This window comes from Marmota marmota, unplaced genomic scaffold, assembly GCF_001458135.2.
Source record: "Marmota marmota marmota unplaced genomic scaffold, marMar, whole genome shotgun sequence".
NCBI classification, from domain to species: domain Eukaryota; kingdom Metazoa; phylum Chordata; class Mammalia; order Rodentia; family Sciuridae; genus Marmota; species Marmota marmota.
This window is the reverse complement of record NW_026000174.1, coordinates 451,284-469,796: the sequence shown is the minus strand read 5'-3', so window position 1 is coordinate 469,796 and position 18,513 is coordinate 451,284. Positions and strand designations below refer to the sequence as shown.

General features: G+C 32.8%; 1 protein-coding gene across 8 annotated transcripts in view; it reads right to left on the bottom strand.

Annotated features, from left to right (window-relative positions):
- Positions 1-18,513, bottom strand: part of Nox4 (NADPH oxidase 4) — a 173,688-nt gene that overhangs the window by 10,022 nt on the left and 145,153 nt on the right. For 7 of the 8 annotated variants that reach the window (XM_015477317.2, XM_015477319.2, XM_048787918.1 and 4 more), the window contains 4 exons: positions 12,268-12,387; positions 10,627-10,735; positions 8,105-8,173; positions 6,603-6,703 (listed from right to left, as the gene is read on the bottom strand). In XM_015477317.2, the coding sequence (XP_015332803.1) occupies positions 6,603-6,703; positions 8,105-8,173; positions 10,627-10,735; positions 12,268-12,387 (399 nt within the window). Of the gene's footprint in view, positions 1-6,602; positions 6,810-8,104; positions 8,174-10,626; positions 10,736-12,267; positions 12,388-18,513 lie in introns of all 8 variants that reach the window. The other variant, XM_048787917.1, reaches the window with a different exon arrangement.

Sequence of the window (18,513 nt, the reverse complement as noted above, 5' to 3'; positions counted from 1 at the left end):
AACCCAATCAACAAATGGGCCAAGGACCTGAACAGACACTTCTCAGAGGAGGACATACAATCAATCAACAAGTACATGAAAAAATGCTCACCATCTCTAGCAGTCAGAGAAATGCAAATCAAAACCACCCTAAGATACCATCTCACTCCAGTAAGATTGGCAGCCATTATGAAGTCAAACAACAACAAGTGCTGGCGAGGATGTGGGGAAAAGGGTACACTTGTACATTGCTGGTGGGACTGCAAATTGGTGCAGCCAATTTGGAAAGCAGTATGGAGATTTCTTGGAAAGCTGGGAATGGAGCCATCATTTGACCCAGCTATTCCCCTTCTTGGTCTATTCCCTAAAGACCTAAAAAGAGCATGCTACAGGGACACTGCTACATCGATGTTCATAGCAGCACAATTCACAATAGCAAGACTGTGGAACCAACTTAGATGCCCTTCAATAGACGAATGGATAAAAAAAAAATGTGGCATTTATACACAATGGAGTATTACTCTGCATTAAAAAATGACAAACTCATAGAATTTGCAGGGAAATGGATGGCATTAGAGCAGATTATGCTAAGTGAAGCTAGCCAATCCCTAAAAAACAAATGCCAAATGTCTTCTTTGATATGAGGAGAGTAACTAAGAACAGAGTAGGGTCAAAGAGCATGAGAAGAAGATTAACATTAAACTGGGATGAGAGGTGGGAGGGAAAGGGAGAGAGAAGGGAAATTGCATGGAAATGGAAGGAGACCCTCAGGGTTATACAAAATTTCATACAAGAGGAAGTGAGGGGAAAGGGGAAAATAATACAAGGGGGAGAAATGAATGACAGTAGAGGGGGTAGAGAGAGAAGAGGGGAGGGGAGGGGAGGGGGGATAGTAGAGGATAGGAAAGGCAGCAGAATACAACATACACTAGTATGGCAATATGTAAATCAATGGATGTGTAACTGATGTGATTCTGCAATTTGTATACGGGGTAAAAATGGGAGTTCATAACCCACTTGAATCAAAGTGTGAAATATGATATATCAAGAAGTATGTAATGTTTTGAACAACCAACAATAAAAAAAATTTAAAAAAATAGAAGAAAGATCAGTGGACTAGATTAAGGGGATTCAAGGAGAGAGAGGAAGGATGGGATAAGAAAAGAATATCGGAATGAATCTGACCTAACTTTCCTATATGAATATACCACAATGAATCTTACCATTGTGGATATCTTACCATATGCGGATCTAATTTTTAAAAAAACTATAAAAAGAAACAATTAAAGTGTTAATAACTAATTTAATTCAAAGTGATCAGAAGGAAAATGAGTATGAAAATCAATGATTTATGCTTAATAAAACCTAGTGTGGTTTTCATTAAAATGAGAGGACAATAATTTGTTTTTTTTGTACATTCTCTGTTATGCTGCATGATGACAATAAAGTCCACTTTGTTTTGGTTTGGTTTGTTTGACATTAGGGATTGAACTCAGAGACTGTTTATCACTGTGCTGTATCCCCAGCCCTTTTATAGTTTTTAATCTTGAGACAAGGTCTCCCTAAATTGCTTCAGCTGGCTTTGAACTTGTGATCATCCTGCCTTAGCCTCCCAAGTAAGATTACAGGTGTACACCACCACTCTGGCCCATTATTTCCTTTGATAGGGCAATTACAAGGTTATATTCACAAGTTTTCATTTTTCTTTATGTCTCCTTTTAAATACTTGATAATAAAGTCATTATTTTTAAAGCACCCTGGATATCATGGATTCATTGTTTCTTACATTTTCTTATTCAATTATCTATATCCATTTTTTTCCCATGAGTTGAGGAGTTTTTTAATGTTACTTTCACTAATTTAAGGAAATCCTACAATTTTTTCAATATCTACAAGTAATATTTACAATCCATTTGCATTAAATTGCTGTAATCCAACAATTATCTAGAAAAATATCTACAAAACTTTGATAAGATGGGTGAGGAGAGACTCAAATTCTAAATCAAGAACAGTATTTGAGCATGGATATTGAGTTATTAGCCTTGTAAATGTTCAGTATATTTGTGTATATTTTCCTTTTATATCAATATTTGCTTTTACATACAGATGTGTAAATGTGCAATCTCTTACAATGAGAGCTAATTCACTCTATAGAGCTTATTGACTCCTCATATTACAGATACAAAGGTTTTGAGTGACTTGATCCAAGGACACAGGAGCAAATGTGAGAGAACTTCTAGGTATCCTTAATTTATATTGTTTTGAAGAAACCATGAGGCCACAAAAGAAGACATAGTTTTAAACATTTTGCCCAAAGTTAATCCTTTCTCCCTTTGCTTAATCCAACAGCTTAAAATATGATATACATTTTATTATAAATAATAGAAGATCAACTTGGAGTTAGATACATAATATTTTCACAGGTTATTCAATACTAAGGAGTTTACAAAGTAATACTCAGAATATCTCTTTATGCTTTCTAAAATTAGTTATTAATACTTTACCACATTAAGTATCTTACTGTAACATATGAACATATGTAACATAAATGGGAGTTTCTTTCAACATGGCACCTGCTATCCCACATTCCAAAACAGACATGGTAAAATAAGACTGCCAAGATTATTTGGGGTAAGCCAAAGTCTGAACTCTGACTCATTTAACCATAGCTTCTGATAAATCATTACATTTTTGTGTCCCAGGTGCATTTGTAAACTAATGATGAAATCAATACGATTTTAAAAGCTCCTTCACTTTCCATGATCATCTAATGCCATCACACAATTCATTTTTCTGAATTAAAAAAAAAAAGCCCAAACAGAAAGGAACCCCTCTCTTATACACATGGAAGGTAAATTGATCAAGCATTTTTTTTTGGATAGTGCAATATCTAAAATGAGCAGACTTTTGAACCAGAAATCCTATCTCAAATATTGTAACCAACCTACTATAATACTCTCATGAGAAAGTCTGTACAAAGATAATCACTTTAGCACTATTTGTAACAATGAAGAACTAGAGGTAACATAAATTTCCATCATTAGGAGAGTAGTGTTATATTGTCCATATCCTAAACGACTGTGAGGTAATGTTACATGGAAGTTAACCATGATCAATATGTGTGTGCCACTAAAAAGTAAGTTGAAGAATTATATGCTGTATATTTATTCAATTTTTATTAAAAATAAGGTTTACATTTTAAAGTATATGCACATATATACATTTAAAATATATATATATATATACATTTAAATAAATATGTATATATGTATATAAATGTATATAAACACGCATATATGTGTACTATGTATTTCTACACTCGTATACTTTTTAAAGCTCTTGTAAGAATACATTGCAAAGAATTACTCTTTATTACCTCTGGGTCCTTAGTGTTTAATTTAAATCTGTTTTCTACATAGTACACTGGACAAATGCTTACTGGTTTAATAATCACTTCCTACAAATTAAAAATAATTGCCCAACATACAGTATTTTTAAAATTTAATTTTTATGCCTCTTATCCCTGTTAGTATGTTCTTTCAGCAATTTACATATATGAGATATATGAAATATAATCTTCTATTTATACAGAGCCTTTTGTCCAATTAATGAACTCTTAAGAGATTGATCCATTCTTTTCTAAGTATGCTATGCAAAAATCCTTGAAAAAATAACGACTTTCAGGTGCCTGCCCCAGAGCCCAAACACAAAGCGAAGAGCTGTACAAAATGTCAACAGTAGATGGTGCACAATTACTCTTAAACAAGCCCTGCTGTTTCAAGAAAAATAATAAACCACCAAATAAAAATACAGATTGCTTCAAAACATGAAAGGCATAACAAATAAGAATTCTTACAAATTAACGAAAGAAACCAATAATCCCAACCTAATTTCCTGTAAATTATCCTCTCCTGTCTTGGGCTTCAGCTGTAGAAATGAATAAAAGAAAATGTTGAAGTTTTCAACAATATACTATGAAAACTATAAAAGAATGTTTTTCAGAGGTTCATTAAAGAGGAGCATGTTTGTGGTTCACAGTAAGTGTTAGATGAGTACAAGATTATCACACCTTAGGGGGGAGATCCCAGGAAAGGAACATAGCAAAAATGAGGCCAACATATATTTTTCTGTATTCACCTTTACAAGGAGCATGAATATTGCAAAGCATCTCTGCTTTGTAAATAATGCTTTTTGCTTCATCCCCAAAATTACTTCATCAAGGAAAGAGAAGTGCTACAGAAATGATGTCAAACATAGATACAACCTGAACCACATGGTTGACTTTAATTCTTTTAAAATTATTCTTCTTAGGCTGTATTTCATAATTTCTAAAACAAAATCTCTGAGGGTGGAATCGGATCATCTTGAGTCAGTGGTCCTTTCAATAAATAATATTCATCCACGAATTCATAAATTAAGGGGGCCTCTTTAAAACTTTCCAGTGAATTGGTCCATGCATTTATATCCAACTATCCTTTTGATGTTTGTTAAAATATATTTTAAAATTATGAGTTGTGCCTGGTCTTATGGTACATGCCTATAATCTCAGCTACTAGGGAGGCTGAGGAAGTAAGACCACAAGTCCCAGATCAGCCTGGGCAATTTTGCAAGACTCCATTTCAAATAAAACTTCTAAAAGGGACAGGGATGTAGCTCAAGGGTAGAATGGTTGCCAAGCATAAGTGAAGCCCTAAGTTCAATTCCTAGCAGCAGTAAAGGAAAAGAGGAGAAGAAAAGAGATTATTATGAACTATTTGGCTACATTTACACATTGGATAATGAAATTTTAATGACATTTTAGTCTACTATGTATTATGTATGATGGTTTCATAAGATTATAATAGAAATATAATAATCCCTATCACCTAGTGACGTCAGAGCTGTCATGTCATAGCACAATGAGTTACTTATGTGTTTGTGGTGATGCTGGTATAAACTTGATGTATATTGCCAGTTGTATTAAAGTGTGGTATATACAATTATGCACAATATATAATACTTGATAATAACAACTATGTTATTGGCTTATGGATTTACTGTACTATACTTTTTATTATTATTTTGGAGTGTACTACTAAGAAAAAAGTACAATAAAACAGTATGCTGGGGGCTGGGGATGTGGCTCAAGCAGTAGCGCACTCGCTTGGCATGCGTGGGGCACTGGGTTCGATCCCCAGCACCACATAAAAATAAAGATGTTGTGTCCACCGAAAACTAAAAAATAAATATTAAAAAAATTCTCTCTCTCTCTCTCTCTCTCTCTCTCTTAAAAAAAACCAGTATGCTGCATTACAACAGTGGCAGCCTCATAAATCTGTTTTTTGTGATTCTTGATCATATCATTTTGTGTGTGATTTAATCTAACATTGTTCTGTTCATCATGGCTCTGGGGCAAATAGATTTATTGTAAATAGATAGATAGACAGATAGATAGATAGAAATACAAAGAGAAGTATACTATATGAATATATACCAATAGGCCAGGTATGCATTAGACTATACAATCTTGATTTATTTACACACACTCTGATGTGATGTGTGTGATGTTTGCACAATAATGAAATTGCCTAATGATACACTTCTCAGAAAATGTCTATGTTAAACAACATAACATACTAATAATTATAATAGTTACTCAAAGTCAGAAGAAACAATTAACACTGGATGGATCTTATTTTCACATGAGATTTTAAAAGTGAAACTTTCAATATCCATGCATTATTGTTGCAGGAGTAGTTCAGCAGTAAATATGTGATTAATCCAAATGTAAAAATATGTTGAATTTCAGTACATTTCTGTGAGTTAATAGAATAGAAATACAAGTTCAAAGGGGAAAATTATATAAAAATTTCCAATTGCTAATAAAGAACTTGATTGCATATCACTATAATAAATGAGGTTGTTATCAGGTATTTATTATATTTATATTCTAGTGGATATGTTTAAAGGGATTAATTTAATTGAAAAATATCAATATCTGCATTTTGTTAGAAACTATATTATTTGAAACTATTTAAATTTATAATGCAACTGTTTAAATGTAAGCCTCAAAAGGTGTGAGTTGGCATATAATTTTCAAAATCCTTTCCCTTAATGCTAAGATGCTTGATAGAATTATAGTTTCCAAGAAGAAAAATTAGGCATAGAAATACTTCTAGTTTAGAGTCTTCATATTACTCAGAAAGCTGTTATTTTTAATCATTCACTCTTATTATAAAGTACAAACATTTAATTTTTAAGAGCATTCATTGTGAGATTTATTGGTGAAATTCCCTTGTTAGCCAACATGATTTTTACAAACTTTCCCCATGCTTATCAGATATATGCTGTGGGTATAAACCTTCATTTTAATATGAGTCTACACATATTTAAAAGTATGTAGAAGAGTCTAGTTCAAAAAATTCCTTTATTGACTGTTTCTAAGTCAAAATGTGATTATTTGACATTACTGATATAGTGTTATTCCTGCCTTGCTTCCTCCTCTGATTCTAACAGAGTATTTAAATTGTTATAACTTGTAAACTTATTGCTGAGTCATTTTTAAATACTTCATGTAATGGTTTTGGAATATTTTGATGTAATCACTAGCCACATGTCAAATTTTTTTGAGATATAGCACTTACCCCCTGTTACATTTTGCTATTTCATCAAATATAAGTTTCCATCGAGGACGTCCAATAAAAAGTCTTGAATTCAGTGCTTGATATTTGTCTCCAATTATCTTCTGCCAAAAAAGAAGTACTATGTTTTAAATGATCTTCAGATGTGAGTAAATAACTCTGTTTTCTTACATCAGCTCTGCTGGTGCTCTCTATCTTCCTACAAAATTGCTGTGATATGAAGAATATAAGTATCATATGGAAACCTATTAAGCACAATCATTTCATAGTATCATTTCCTTCAAAATCCATTATCTCCATGAATGCCATTTTTACATGTGATTTATTTTCCTAGACTTCAGTTAGTTGCTTCATTTAAAAAAAAACACACACAGATAAAATAAAGAATGCATTTTAATTGCTCACTCTCAAAAAGGCTCAGCATCTATACTTCACTGAATATCTGCACATAAATACACTACTCACATTCGATTCATTATGAGTAAATTACTACCAATTGTCATCATGCATTTGGGGAAATATTCCTAGCCAAAATAGCCTAAGATAGCAGAGCTACAAATCTTGGCTCTATCAACAAATGATAGTAATGGGCTAGTTTCTGTAATTAAAGAAATATTGGATTTGAATAGATAGTGAAGAGTCAGAGTGAAGTGAGAAGCCAGGAGAAAGTGTCTGAGTTCCAGGCAGACAAACTAAGCACAAAGTATAAATTTGCTTTGTATCTTAAATAATTATGCCATGAGGAAAAAATTATGCTGACTTGCTTCATATGTATGATAAAATGAAATACTTTTACATATCAAGTACAGTAGAAATCTAATTAGAATAGTTTTGAGGTAACTGACAAGCCTTCATATTTTTATTCAAAATATTGTAAAAATGTATGATAGAAAATACTGTAATAAAAATCTGGGAAAGCATTTCCAAGACTTATCACCCCATGTAGCTGTTCAATGTCATCTCTAAATAATAGTTTCTTTATCTGAAAAACAGGGAAATATCTACTTCTCAAACCTCTTAGGATTACAGAAGATAATATATGGAAAATTCTTAGCATGGTGTCCACATTGTAAATAAGCAATGTATGATAGCTATTTTATTCTATTTTTTAGTTTTTCTTGGAATGAACTATGTCTAATTTGTATGAGCTCATAATAAATCTCCACATACACCTCCCTTCTATGAACACAAAAACAAAAACAAAACCTCAAGCCTATTCATTTTTTGCCCAGTCTCCAGAGATAGTGAATATGAAGCAATTTTAAAGTGGGGAGAGATGGAATCAACAGGTCTGCTCTAGCCTGCTGTGAGTAGGGTGAGTGAAAGGCAAAAGGGCTGATTTCAAGGACAGGCCATGAGTTTCCTGGATGTATTTCAAATGAGGCCTTTCTCTAGGAAACTTCTGCTCAAGCCACCTGCAGAAGTTTTCATCCAGCACAGTTCCTATGGTAAATCTTCAACTATCAAGAGGCTTGTTTAATTAACAATAACATCCAACCACATACCTGTATCCCATCTGTTTGACTGAGGTACAGCTGGATGTTGACATAGTCAGGTCTGTTCTCTTGCCAAAACTGAGACATAAAAATGAATAGACTTATTAAACTTCCTCCCATACACCCAGATTTTCTTCTATTATAATATATGTGAGTCTATGACTTAACATATAACTTGGTTATCACTGCAAATATTTATAAGGAAATGATAGGTAGATATGTACATAGAAGGATAGGAGACAGATTCTTACATTCACAAACCCTCCTGCCCTACTGGTAATAATTAGGTTTGATGAAGGTAGTGGAAAAAAATAATTCTTTAGCTTTTCAGATACAGAAACTACTATGTTAAATATAATATTCATAATCCCCTAAATACTTTTCAATTATTTCTTATTTTATCCATGAATTTACTCCTTAAGAATATAATTTTCATTGAAGAAAAGACAATAGTGATATGGGATATACATGTTAGGAAAAGCAAAACAAAAATTTTTTAAAAGACATTTTTTTCTTCTTATTATTTTTTTAACTATTTAGCACTGGATTTCCATTTATAAAATATATATGAAGCAAAAAAATATACCTGCAAAAAGAAGTAGTCTGGAAAAAATGAGAACCAGCAATTCCCCATTTCCCTCTTCCCACAGACTCTGGACCACCATTCTACTTTAAGTCACTATGAATTAAACTACTATATGTACCTCCTTGTAAAAACGGAATTGAAAAATATTTTCCCTTTTGTGTCTGGCTAACTTCACTTAGTCTTCAAGGTCCATCCATTCTGTAGCATTGTGGCAGGGTTTCCTTCCTTTTTAATGCTAAATAATACTCCATTGTATGTATTCCCCATTCTCTTTGTCCATTAATTAGTCAATGGACACTTGGGTTGTTTTCATCTTTCAGCTATTGTGAATAATCTTTTATGAACATTCATGTACAAGTATCAGCTGAATTCCCTGCTTTCTACTCTTCTCAGTATATTTACAGAATCCATCCATATCTATCTCTCTCTTTCTCTCTCTCTCTTTACACAAAGTTCAAAAGCCTCCTATTATCTATCTTTCCCCAGAAAAGCACATACACCATCTTTTCAATCGCCTCTCCTACATTCTTGTTCTTGCTTCATGCACACAGACCTCTTTTCTTCCTCCATCACATCAAGCATGCTATTGCATAAGTGCTCTTACCTATGCAGTTACACTCCTCTGCCTCAAATTTGCTCCTCCTCGTGCTACACAACATACATGACTATCGTGCTTGTTCCCTCCACTCAGGTCTCTATGCAAGAGCATTTTGTTTTGTTAGGTGGGCATTCTCATTCTTGAACGCACAATATAAATGAAGATGAAAAAACATGCCCTCTAATGATTATATATATATATATATATATATATATATATATATATATATATACACACACACACACACACACACACACACACATACATACACACTGGTTTAGGGCATAGTTTTTTTAGTTAAGACTATAAACCCCACAATATCAGAAACTTGGTTTTATTTTCTTATCTGACATATCTCCAGCTCCTAAAATAGTTCCTGACTCATGGTAAGTGATTAATAAATATTTTTTGAATGATAGCATGACTGACTAAATGAATGACTACATGCACAGAGGCATGAGCAATAAAGTCCACTGCTATACTCATTATAAAACAGAAGTAAATACACAACATTAGGAAATTGTTAAATAAACGAGATAATTCCACGCCATGAAATTTTCTACTGCAGTAAAAGAATGAGGTGGTTCTGTGTTTTATTAATATTAAAAAAATTCAAGACATACCAAGAACCAATAAAAAATAAAAAAAAAACCCAATTTGAATAAAAATATAAAGAATATGAGAGAACATTCATAAAATAACTGATTATATACATTGGGTAAGGAAAGTTTAGTGAAAGATTTTACTTTATCTGAATTGCTTGAAATATTTGCAGCAAAGACGCATATGTATATAACTTGTATAATTTGAATAAACATAGAAGAAACAATAGGTAATTAAAAATGTTATAAGTAGAATAGTGAAGAATTCTTACTTTTACCTCTTTTAAAAAGTTAGTATTTGAAATTTTTGAGGTTCTGGATAGCATATCAATAAGTTTTCTAATGGTCTTTGTACTCAAGATGAAGATGAGGAATAAAAGCTTTTGGAAACAACAATTGAATATGCAAGAGCATGCAAGAGCCTGCTGATGTTCCTCCCCATCAGTCTCCCCAGTCTCTCTCACCACCCCCAGCCATATGCAAACACATCTGCTAAACATCTTATGTTAATAATGGAAATGAATGTTTCTAAGTTAAAGTATGTCACAGTTACCTACACATACTCACAAACACACATATCTAAGATGAAGTGTACCTAATTGTTAACAGATTTTATCTCTGATTTTGTTTAGGTTTAAGAGAATTTTTGTTTATCCTATAGCAAGTATTTCTTGCTTTTGTAATATGAAACAAAAGAACTATTTTTAATGAAAAATTGAAAAACCAAAAAAAATGCTATTGTTACCTTGTTATACAACATACAGAGTAAATCTGCAAACCAACAGAAGGACTGGATATCTCTGCACACCCAAATAAAATACAGTCTTCTAAGCTTGTATGGTTTCCAGTCATCCCTTTAAAATAATACAACATGGTAGTTATTAGGATTACAAAACAAATTACAGAATCCTTGCATTCTTGAAAATCTGCTTTTCACTATAGCAAGCAACCAATAGAAAAATCAGTCATTTAAATTCCATTATCTGACACATCACCATTACTCTCAAATGAATGCAATTCACAATGTACTGACTCAAAGTCATGGCATATATCATTAATCTGAGTGTTTATGCCATTGAAAATCATATGCATATCACCTGTTTCCATTTGAGGTCATACACTGAACTCTTGGATCAAAATAATATTTTCCCCCAACTCTCAGAAAAACAACTCCTCTATTTTCAGAGAATACTATCACTGAACAGGAGTCCAAAGTTCACTTGGTCTTGCCCTGGATTCCTGGCAAAATGAGCCTAAAGCATTCCAGAAATTTGGTTGTTTATCCCACTCTTAATAATCATTAAAGAAAGAGATTTCACAACCACGTACTATGTAATGTGTTCCAGCAACTCTTTATTCCAAGTCTGGTTTCCTATTTATAACTATGAAGTAGACTGGAGGTTAAGAAAATGTTCTTCCTTTTTCATAACATGAAGTATCCAAATAACTTGCAATGTGTTGTCAGAAACTAATGGTTTCTGGCTTGGAATATGGTTATTTTTGTATGATCCTCCAAAAAAATACTGAAATTACATCTAGAAATAAAATACCATTCAAACACATCACTCTGGCTTATTATTTTTCATTGCTTCATAAAACATACTTTTAATGCAAATTGTATTTACTTGAAAAGTGAATAGGATAGATTTGAGCGTGACTTCCTGCTGTCACATTGTGTTTTCAGGTTAATTAGTTAACTTTTGCTTATAATCCTAGAAGTAAAATACTGGAAGTTTATTTCCTAGTTAGGCAGTCTCACCTTTGAAATTTCTTTTCTTCAGTCTGTTGTCAATTTGCTAAGTAACAAACCAATGAATGATGTGTTTATGTGTCATCTTCTCATAAAAGTTTTTCCTGACCATAATTCTACACTAAGTTCTGTCCTTCATTTCTATATTCTATTAAACTTTTTTCATAATTCTAACATTTTCTGAAATAGTTCTCTTTATGGTTTTCTCATTGGTTTATTTTTCACTTGTTCAACTTAAATGTAAGCTTTTTAAGTGCAGAGACTCCACTCCCATTCATTGCTGTGTGCCCAGTACCTGGTAAGATCAATTGGGCACATGGGTATTCAAAAATATTTGTTGATTGAATGAATGAGTAGTGCCACTTACCAGTGATGAAGAATGTAGTGAATAACTTTTAAAAGTAAAAGGACAGAGGAATGAATACCTGTGATATTGACTTATTTTTACAAGGAATATGCTGGGGTCTACAGACCACATGTTGAAAACCACTGAATTATCCTTTCCTTAATTAGTAGAATTCCTTTAAATATGAGTGAAAAAAATCTGTATGGAAGTATTTTATACTAAAAAAAGAAAATGTCTAAAATATTGGAAATTCTCTATTTAAATTGATAAAATGGATCAAAATGACATACAGCAAGGCGTTGAGTATTGATGCAAATGGAGTTACTCCAATGCCTCCAGCCACACAGAGGCTAACTTCATAGTTCAGAGATTCCTCAAATGGACTTCCAAATGGACCATCAATGTACAGCCTGTGGAAAAGGCAGACAAAGTTTGGAAAAATGAAAATAATTTTCCATGACATGTATCAAACAAGCATGCTGAGTCCAATATCTAGGCATTTCGATGACTCAGTGTTTATTTCATTATTTCTAATAGATTCTCATAGCCTAAAGGAGTAAAAAAGGTTGTGTATGAGCTGTTGATATTAAAACATATTTGTTTTTAAGCATACTTTTTCTGAGGTAAAATTAGTTTTAAGTGTAAAGAAATGTAAATTTGATCATGCAGCATCAGATAAGTTAAAGTTCTGGTAATATTATATTACTATATTTGACTAAATTAAAATACCAATTTACAATGTCTAAGTTCAATAGTATTTCCATTAATGGAGGCCCACAGGAGACCCTAAAACATTTACTATACAAATAGAAAAATCACATGAGGAAGGTAAAGAATCTAACACTGCTTCTGAACAATCACAAAGGAACTATACTTAGTCTTCTTGTGTTTCTGTATTCAAATGTGTGTATATGTATGTTCATGTGTATGTCTGCAACAGAAAACCTCATCTTGTCTGCAAAAGAAATTGCTAATTATTCATTTAATACTCATATTCCATTTCTTAGTAACAGAACATTAATTTTATTCAGGGAAGTAAAATCCCCAGCCATAACACTACATTTCTCAGATTCCATTCATCTATTTTGGCTGTGTGACTGTGTTTGGGCTAATGTGGTACACAATGGAGGTGCATGTGCAACAAATGGGAAATCCTCTTTTAAGAAGCTGTCTTAGCCAGAGCTTTCATCTCTTTATTCTTCCATCTGTCTTCCTCCCTGGTGTCTGGGATGTTGACTTTATCATCTATATAGTAATCTTTGATGAATGCAGAATCACCATGTTTTCTGTGGACTACCCAGTTCCAGACATCTTCATATAAAATTAAGATAAACACTTATTTGTACAAGACATTGCTATTTTATATCCTTGTTTCCTTTATAAAAACAGCTTTCCAGAAATTAGTAACTTTTCAAAAAAGTAAATTTATATGCATTATGATCCACAGGTCATTTATGATTAGGAGTCACTGCAACAGCAGATCCATTGAGATTATGCATCTTTGGGTTCAACAGTTAGGTGCTTGGAAATATTTATTAAATAAATAAATTGATGGACATTTCTTTGAACTCAGAGCTCTATGACATGTTTCTATCAGTTTTGCTGCTGATTTTCTCTCTTCCACTTAGGAGACAACACTCCCCGGACTTCTGTGGTAAGATTGGGTCGTGTGTCTAGTTCTGATCTCCAGAATGAGGCAGGAAAACATTATTTTCCTTCCATGGGAACTAACAGTAATGAGTTGAACCAGAAGAGAGAAACAGACTGAATCTCTGAGCCATCACTCAAAGGGTGCTATTCTAGAGAGCCACTAGACTGACAGAAGACAGTGCATGAGCCAGAAATAAATCTGTTTAGTGTTTCTCCACATTTTCAGGGATACTTCAAGTTTAACTAACTACTGTAGCAGGACTTAGACCATCATGACTAATGCATGTCTTAAAGGGAAACTTTGAAGAGAACCACTTTAAAACATATATATATATATATATATATATATATATATATATATATATGTATATGTTGTGGTACTGCATACCTGTAATCCCAGAAGCTTGGGAGGTTCAAGCAGGAGGATAGAGGCTCACAAGTTCAAAGCCAGCCTCAGCAACTTAGCAAGGTCCTAAACAACTTAGTTATCCATTCTCAAAAATAAAATAAAATAAAAAAGACTGGGAATATGGCTCAGTGGGTTTAATCCTGGGTACCAAATATTTTATTTATCTCTTTTATCTCAAGAAATAATAATCAAAGTTGATAAACTTAATGTAGTACTCTAAATATAGCAGAACATTAGTAAATGTTGATAGGTCACGTAATTACAATATGTACAGTACTTAGTATATCCATTTAACCCACATTTTATAGTTTACCAGTAAACATGTACTTTGTAACCAATTATTTGTATGACACTATTTTTTCCACATTTTGATTGGTGCATTACAGTTGTACATATGATGGGATTTGTTGCTACGTATTTGTACACAATATACAATAGAAGGATATAATTTGGCCATTATCACTCCCTAGCACTTCTCCTCTCACTCCCTTTCTCCTACCCCAGCTCCCTTTCTTCTACTGATCTCCCTTTCATATTTTAGGAGAGCCACCTCCACCTTTCTTATCCTTTTTCCTCTCTAGCTTCTTCATATGAGAGAAAATAAATGACCCTTGACCTTCTGAATTTGACTTATTTGGCTAATATGATGGTAACATGAGAACACTATTTTTGATTCAGAAATAAAAATGACATCATATCTGCCCTGCAGAAGTTTTGCATCTTCATCTGAAAACCACATTAAGTAGGATGAAGGACAAAAAAAAAAATTGCTTTAATGTGTTGATCTTCTAAGAGATGAAAACTTTCTTTTTTTTCTCTTTACTACCTAACCAACAAAAAATGAGAGTAATCATAAGAAAGGAAGAAAGGAAGGAAGGAAGGAAATCTGTATTCTACTTGTCTACTTTCCAACCAAAACACCTTCCCCAGTCCCCACATAGCTATTCTCTGATTCTCTGATATTTTGAAATAACTTTGGACAAGGAGATGAGAACTTGGAGTTCTGTCCATTTAATAGGAGTGGGATCACAAACAAATTACTTGTCCTTGTATAATGATTTCCTTCATCATAAAAGGGTCAAGGAGAAGTAATCACACACACACACACACACACACACACACACACACAAACAAAAAAACCTGCTAAGAAACACAAGGGTCACACAAATATCAAATGTTTTTCGTTAATGATACTAATGAGTGTCTACTGTATACCATTGAACCATCTGAGAGACCCCATATGAATACAAGAAATAGACTAAGTTCAGAGTGAGACAAGAACTATAGTGTGGAATTTGGTTTCAGTGATCTTAGAGAATCAGCTGTTCTTTATTTCAAATGCATTTTTAATTCTTTTTAACCAATACCTTAAAACAAAAATTGTTAAGCACTAGTCAGGTACCATGAGATGTTTTGAACATGTATATATTATACAACGTTTAAATCAGGATAAACATATCCATATCCTCAAACACTTATAATTTCTTTATAATGTTTTTACTATAATAACTATAGCCACCCTACAATGATAACTATAGTCACCCTACAATGCAATAGTACATCAAAAAGTTCTATCTACCTGTAACTTAGTACTCATTGATCAACATTTCCTCATTCTTTTCTCTTTGTTACCCTCTCCAACCACTGGTAACCACCATTCTACATTTTTGCACAAGGTAAGAACATTTTTATTTTCTTGGAGGAAGGATGAGCATGAAATTACTAGTAGTTGACTACTTGGCAACACCTACTTTTTTAAGGAAGTCAGAAAGAGAAACAAAAATAACTTAAAAACCATTTTTACATATTTATCTTGACTAATATGCAAAGTACATTACTTTTAATTTATGAGCAGTGACTTTATCCTAGTCTTTAAAAGAACTTATTACTATTCTCATGTATGTAACAAGATTATAGAAATTAAAGGCAGCTATTCAGTCTTGCAGCAATATGAGATGAGACCAACTTGAGATTTTAAATTTTTATTTTAAAGCCAATTAAGGAGTACGGTTGTGGCTCAGAAGTAGAGAGCTTGCCTGGCACATGTGAGGCCCTTGGTTTAATCCTCAGAACCACATAAAAATAAATAAATAAAATAAAGGTATTGTGTCCAACTACAACTAAAAATAAATATTAAAGCAAAACCAATTAAAATATTCCTTAAAGGATTATGGGTTTATGAAAATTCTAAGGAGATATTCTCTTCCCAAGTACACCAAAACATAAACATTTTACAATTTTTCATAATGTTTTGTCCTTGAAAGTAGAATTCATTAATATTTTCTAAATTGGTTCAACTGTATCATTGACCAAGACTGAATTGATTGACCATTTATATCAGAACTTCTCTCAAGTTAGAAATTCATCAGCTATGATAAATATAGTTAATTGAACTATATTAAAAAGATAAAAGTCTAATCAATAGTTCTTAAAATCCTGTATTTCAATGCTTGTTACAGACTCCTCCCAAACACCCTAATAACATAATAAATTAAAATAGAATTTATTTAGATATCTGAGGAGTAAGGTAGTCATAATTTTAAGGGAATACCCTTATTTTAAAATTAGATAATAATTATCCCAGTATTTCCCAAAAGGAATTCCAAAGAACAGCAATGCGAGGAAAAGCATGTCATTGTCAAATCAATTTGGAAAATGTGTTAAACAGATATTTTTAAAATTGTTTACTTTAAAACATATGTTATATAAAACTCCCAATTTGGGAGTTTATAGTAATATATCCACTTAAAAAAAGGGGGGGGGTAGGTGTTTCCTGCCCTTTCTTGCAAATGGTGGTGTCTATGGTTAGATTGGAAAGAAATCTGGGGTCAAGTTTCTGGGAAACTTCTTCAGAGCAAGGCCAACTCTTCTGTGTACCTTTTATGCCACTGTTCCTCCTGCTTCTCCTGCTTGGAAGGAGGACATACTGACAGAAGCTGAAGGAGTTATCTTGCAGTCATTAACTGTAGACACCTCAGATTTAATCTGCTGACACTGTACCAACACCAGCCACCACTTATCTTCATACTTTTTGTTACATGAAAAAAATTAAACCCCAACATTTTCAAGCTATGTTTCTATTTTATGTAAACAAATGCAAATATACCTAATAAGCCTTTACCATGGAGACTAGCTCTATCAAACATTTAAAAATATTAGATACTCTTACTAATAATAAACTGTTCTAATTTATCTACATCAACTTAACATAAATATATAATTGTTAGGAAAATATTTGCTTCTCTTGTATTTTTTTTCTGATAAGCTTTTATTTCAGAGTTCTTTAATTAAAAAAAACTGAGACTTACCTCAGAAACAAAAAATAAGGTATAAACATTACAGATATTCTTCATTGAACATTTAATTTATTTTATCCAGACCTGTACTGATTATTCTGCATACTTCCTCTCTCCTAATCCACAGAATAATTTTACAGGAAAGTAAAATATTTCCAAGTGAGTATGTCTAAAGTCTGAGGTTTATATATTTAATGCCATCCCAGATGAGATTGCTGGTAGAGGTGAGGTGGTACAAAGGGTGATATATATATTTGTTTCTGAAATTATGGTTTAACTCTGATAATTTTCCACTTGTCCAGAGCTTAAAATGGTTTTGAAGTTATAAATCACTTTTGATTAAATGGACACTATTTCTATCCAGGGACATTAAAATGGGAATTTTGAAATTCTTCTTTTACTATTATTATTTTTAAGTGCTGGAGATCGAACCCCAGGCTTCACACATGCTAGGAAGGTCCTCTACCACTAAGCTATATCCTCAGCTCAAGAATTAATACTTTTGACAAAGGAAGAACTTCAGGACACTTTCTCTCTCATCTGACAATCTGTGGCTCAAAAACACAACAAAACTTCCAAACAAACTAAAAATTCCCTAAAACTAAAATCAACTGAGTCTGAAAGATGTATAATAGCTGATTATTCAGATAGGGGCAGAACCAGAAAAGTAAATGACTCTCACAGAACTCATGGAGAATTGCACATGCTGAACTTATTCACTAGAAAGTTCACCTCTCCAGCTTGCTCATACTTTTCCACCACCAAATCCAGCTATGGCCCATCTAGAACCAACTTATCTGAGTCAGTAAAGAGTTACTCTGTCACTCAGCAATAATGTATCCTTGTTGCTTGCCATTAACCTCACACTAAGCTCTGAAGCAGAATCTTGACAACCTCATCAGTGCTTCAGATTTTGTAGAATTGTTCAACTGAAGTGATCTTCCTTGCTTTCCAGTTCTGATTTGTGAGCAGCAGCACAAGGGCTGTAACTCACTAGCTTCTGAGACTAGCTTCTTTCTGACATCTTACTTCCCTAGTCTCGCAAGTATCAATTGCATTGGGAAACCACCTATTTACATTCCACACACTGAGTAAGAATACTACCATTTTTAGTTCTCTCTCGAGCTAGTTATTGGAATATCACCTAGTACAAAAAAAAAAAAAAAAAAAAAAAAAAAAAA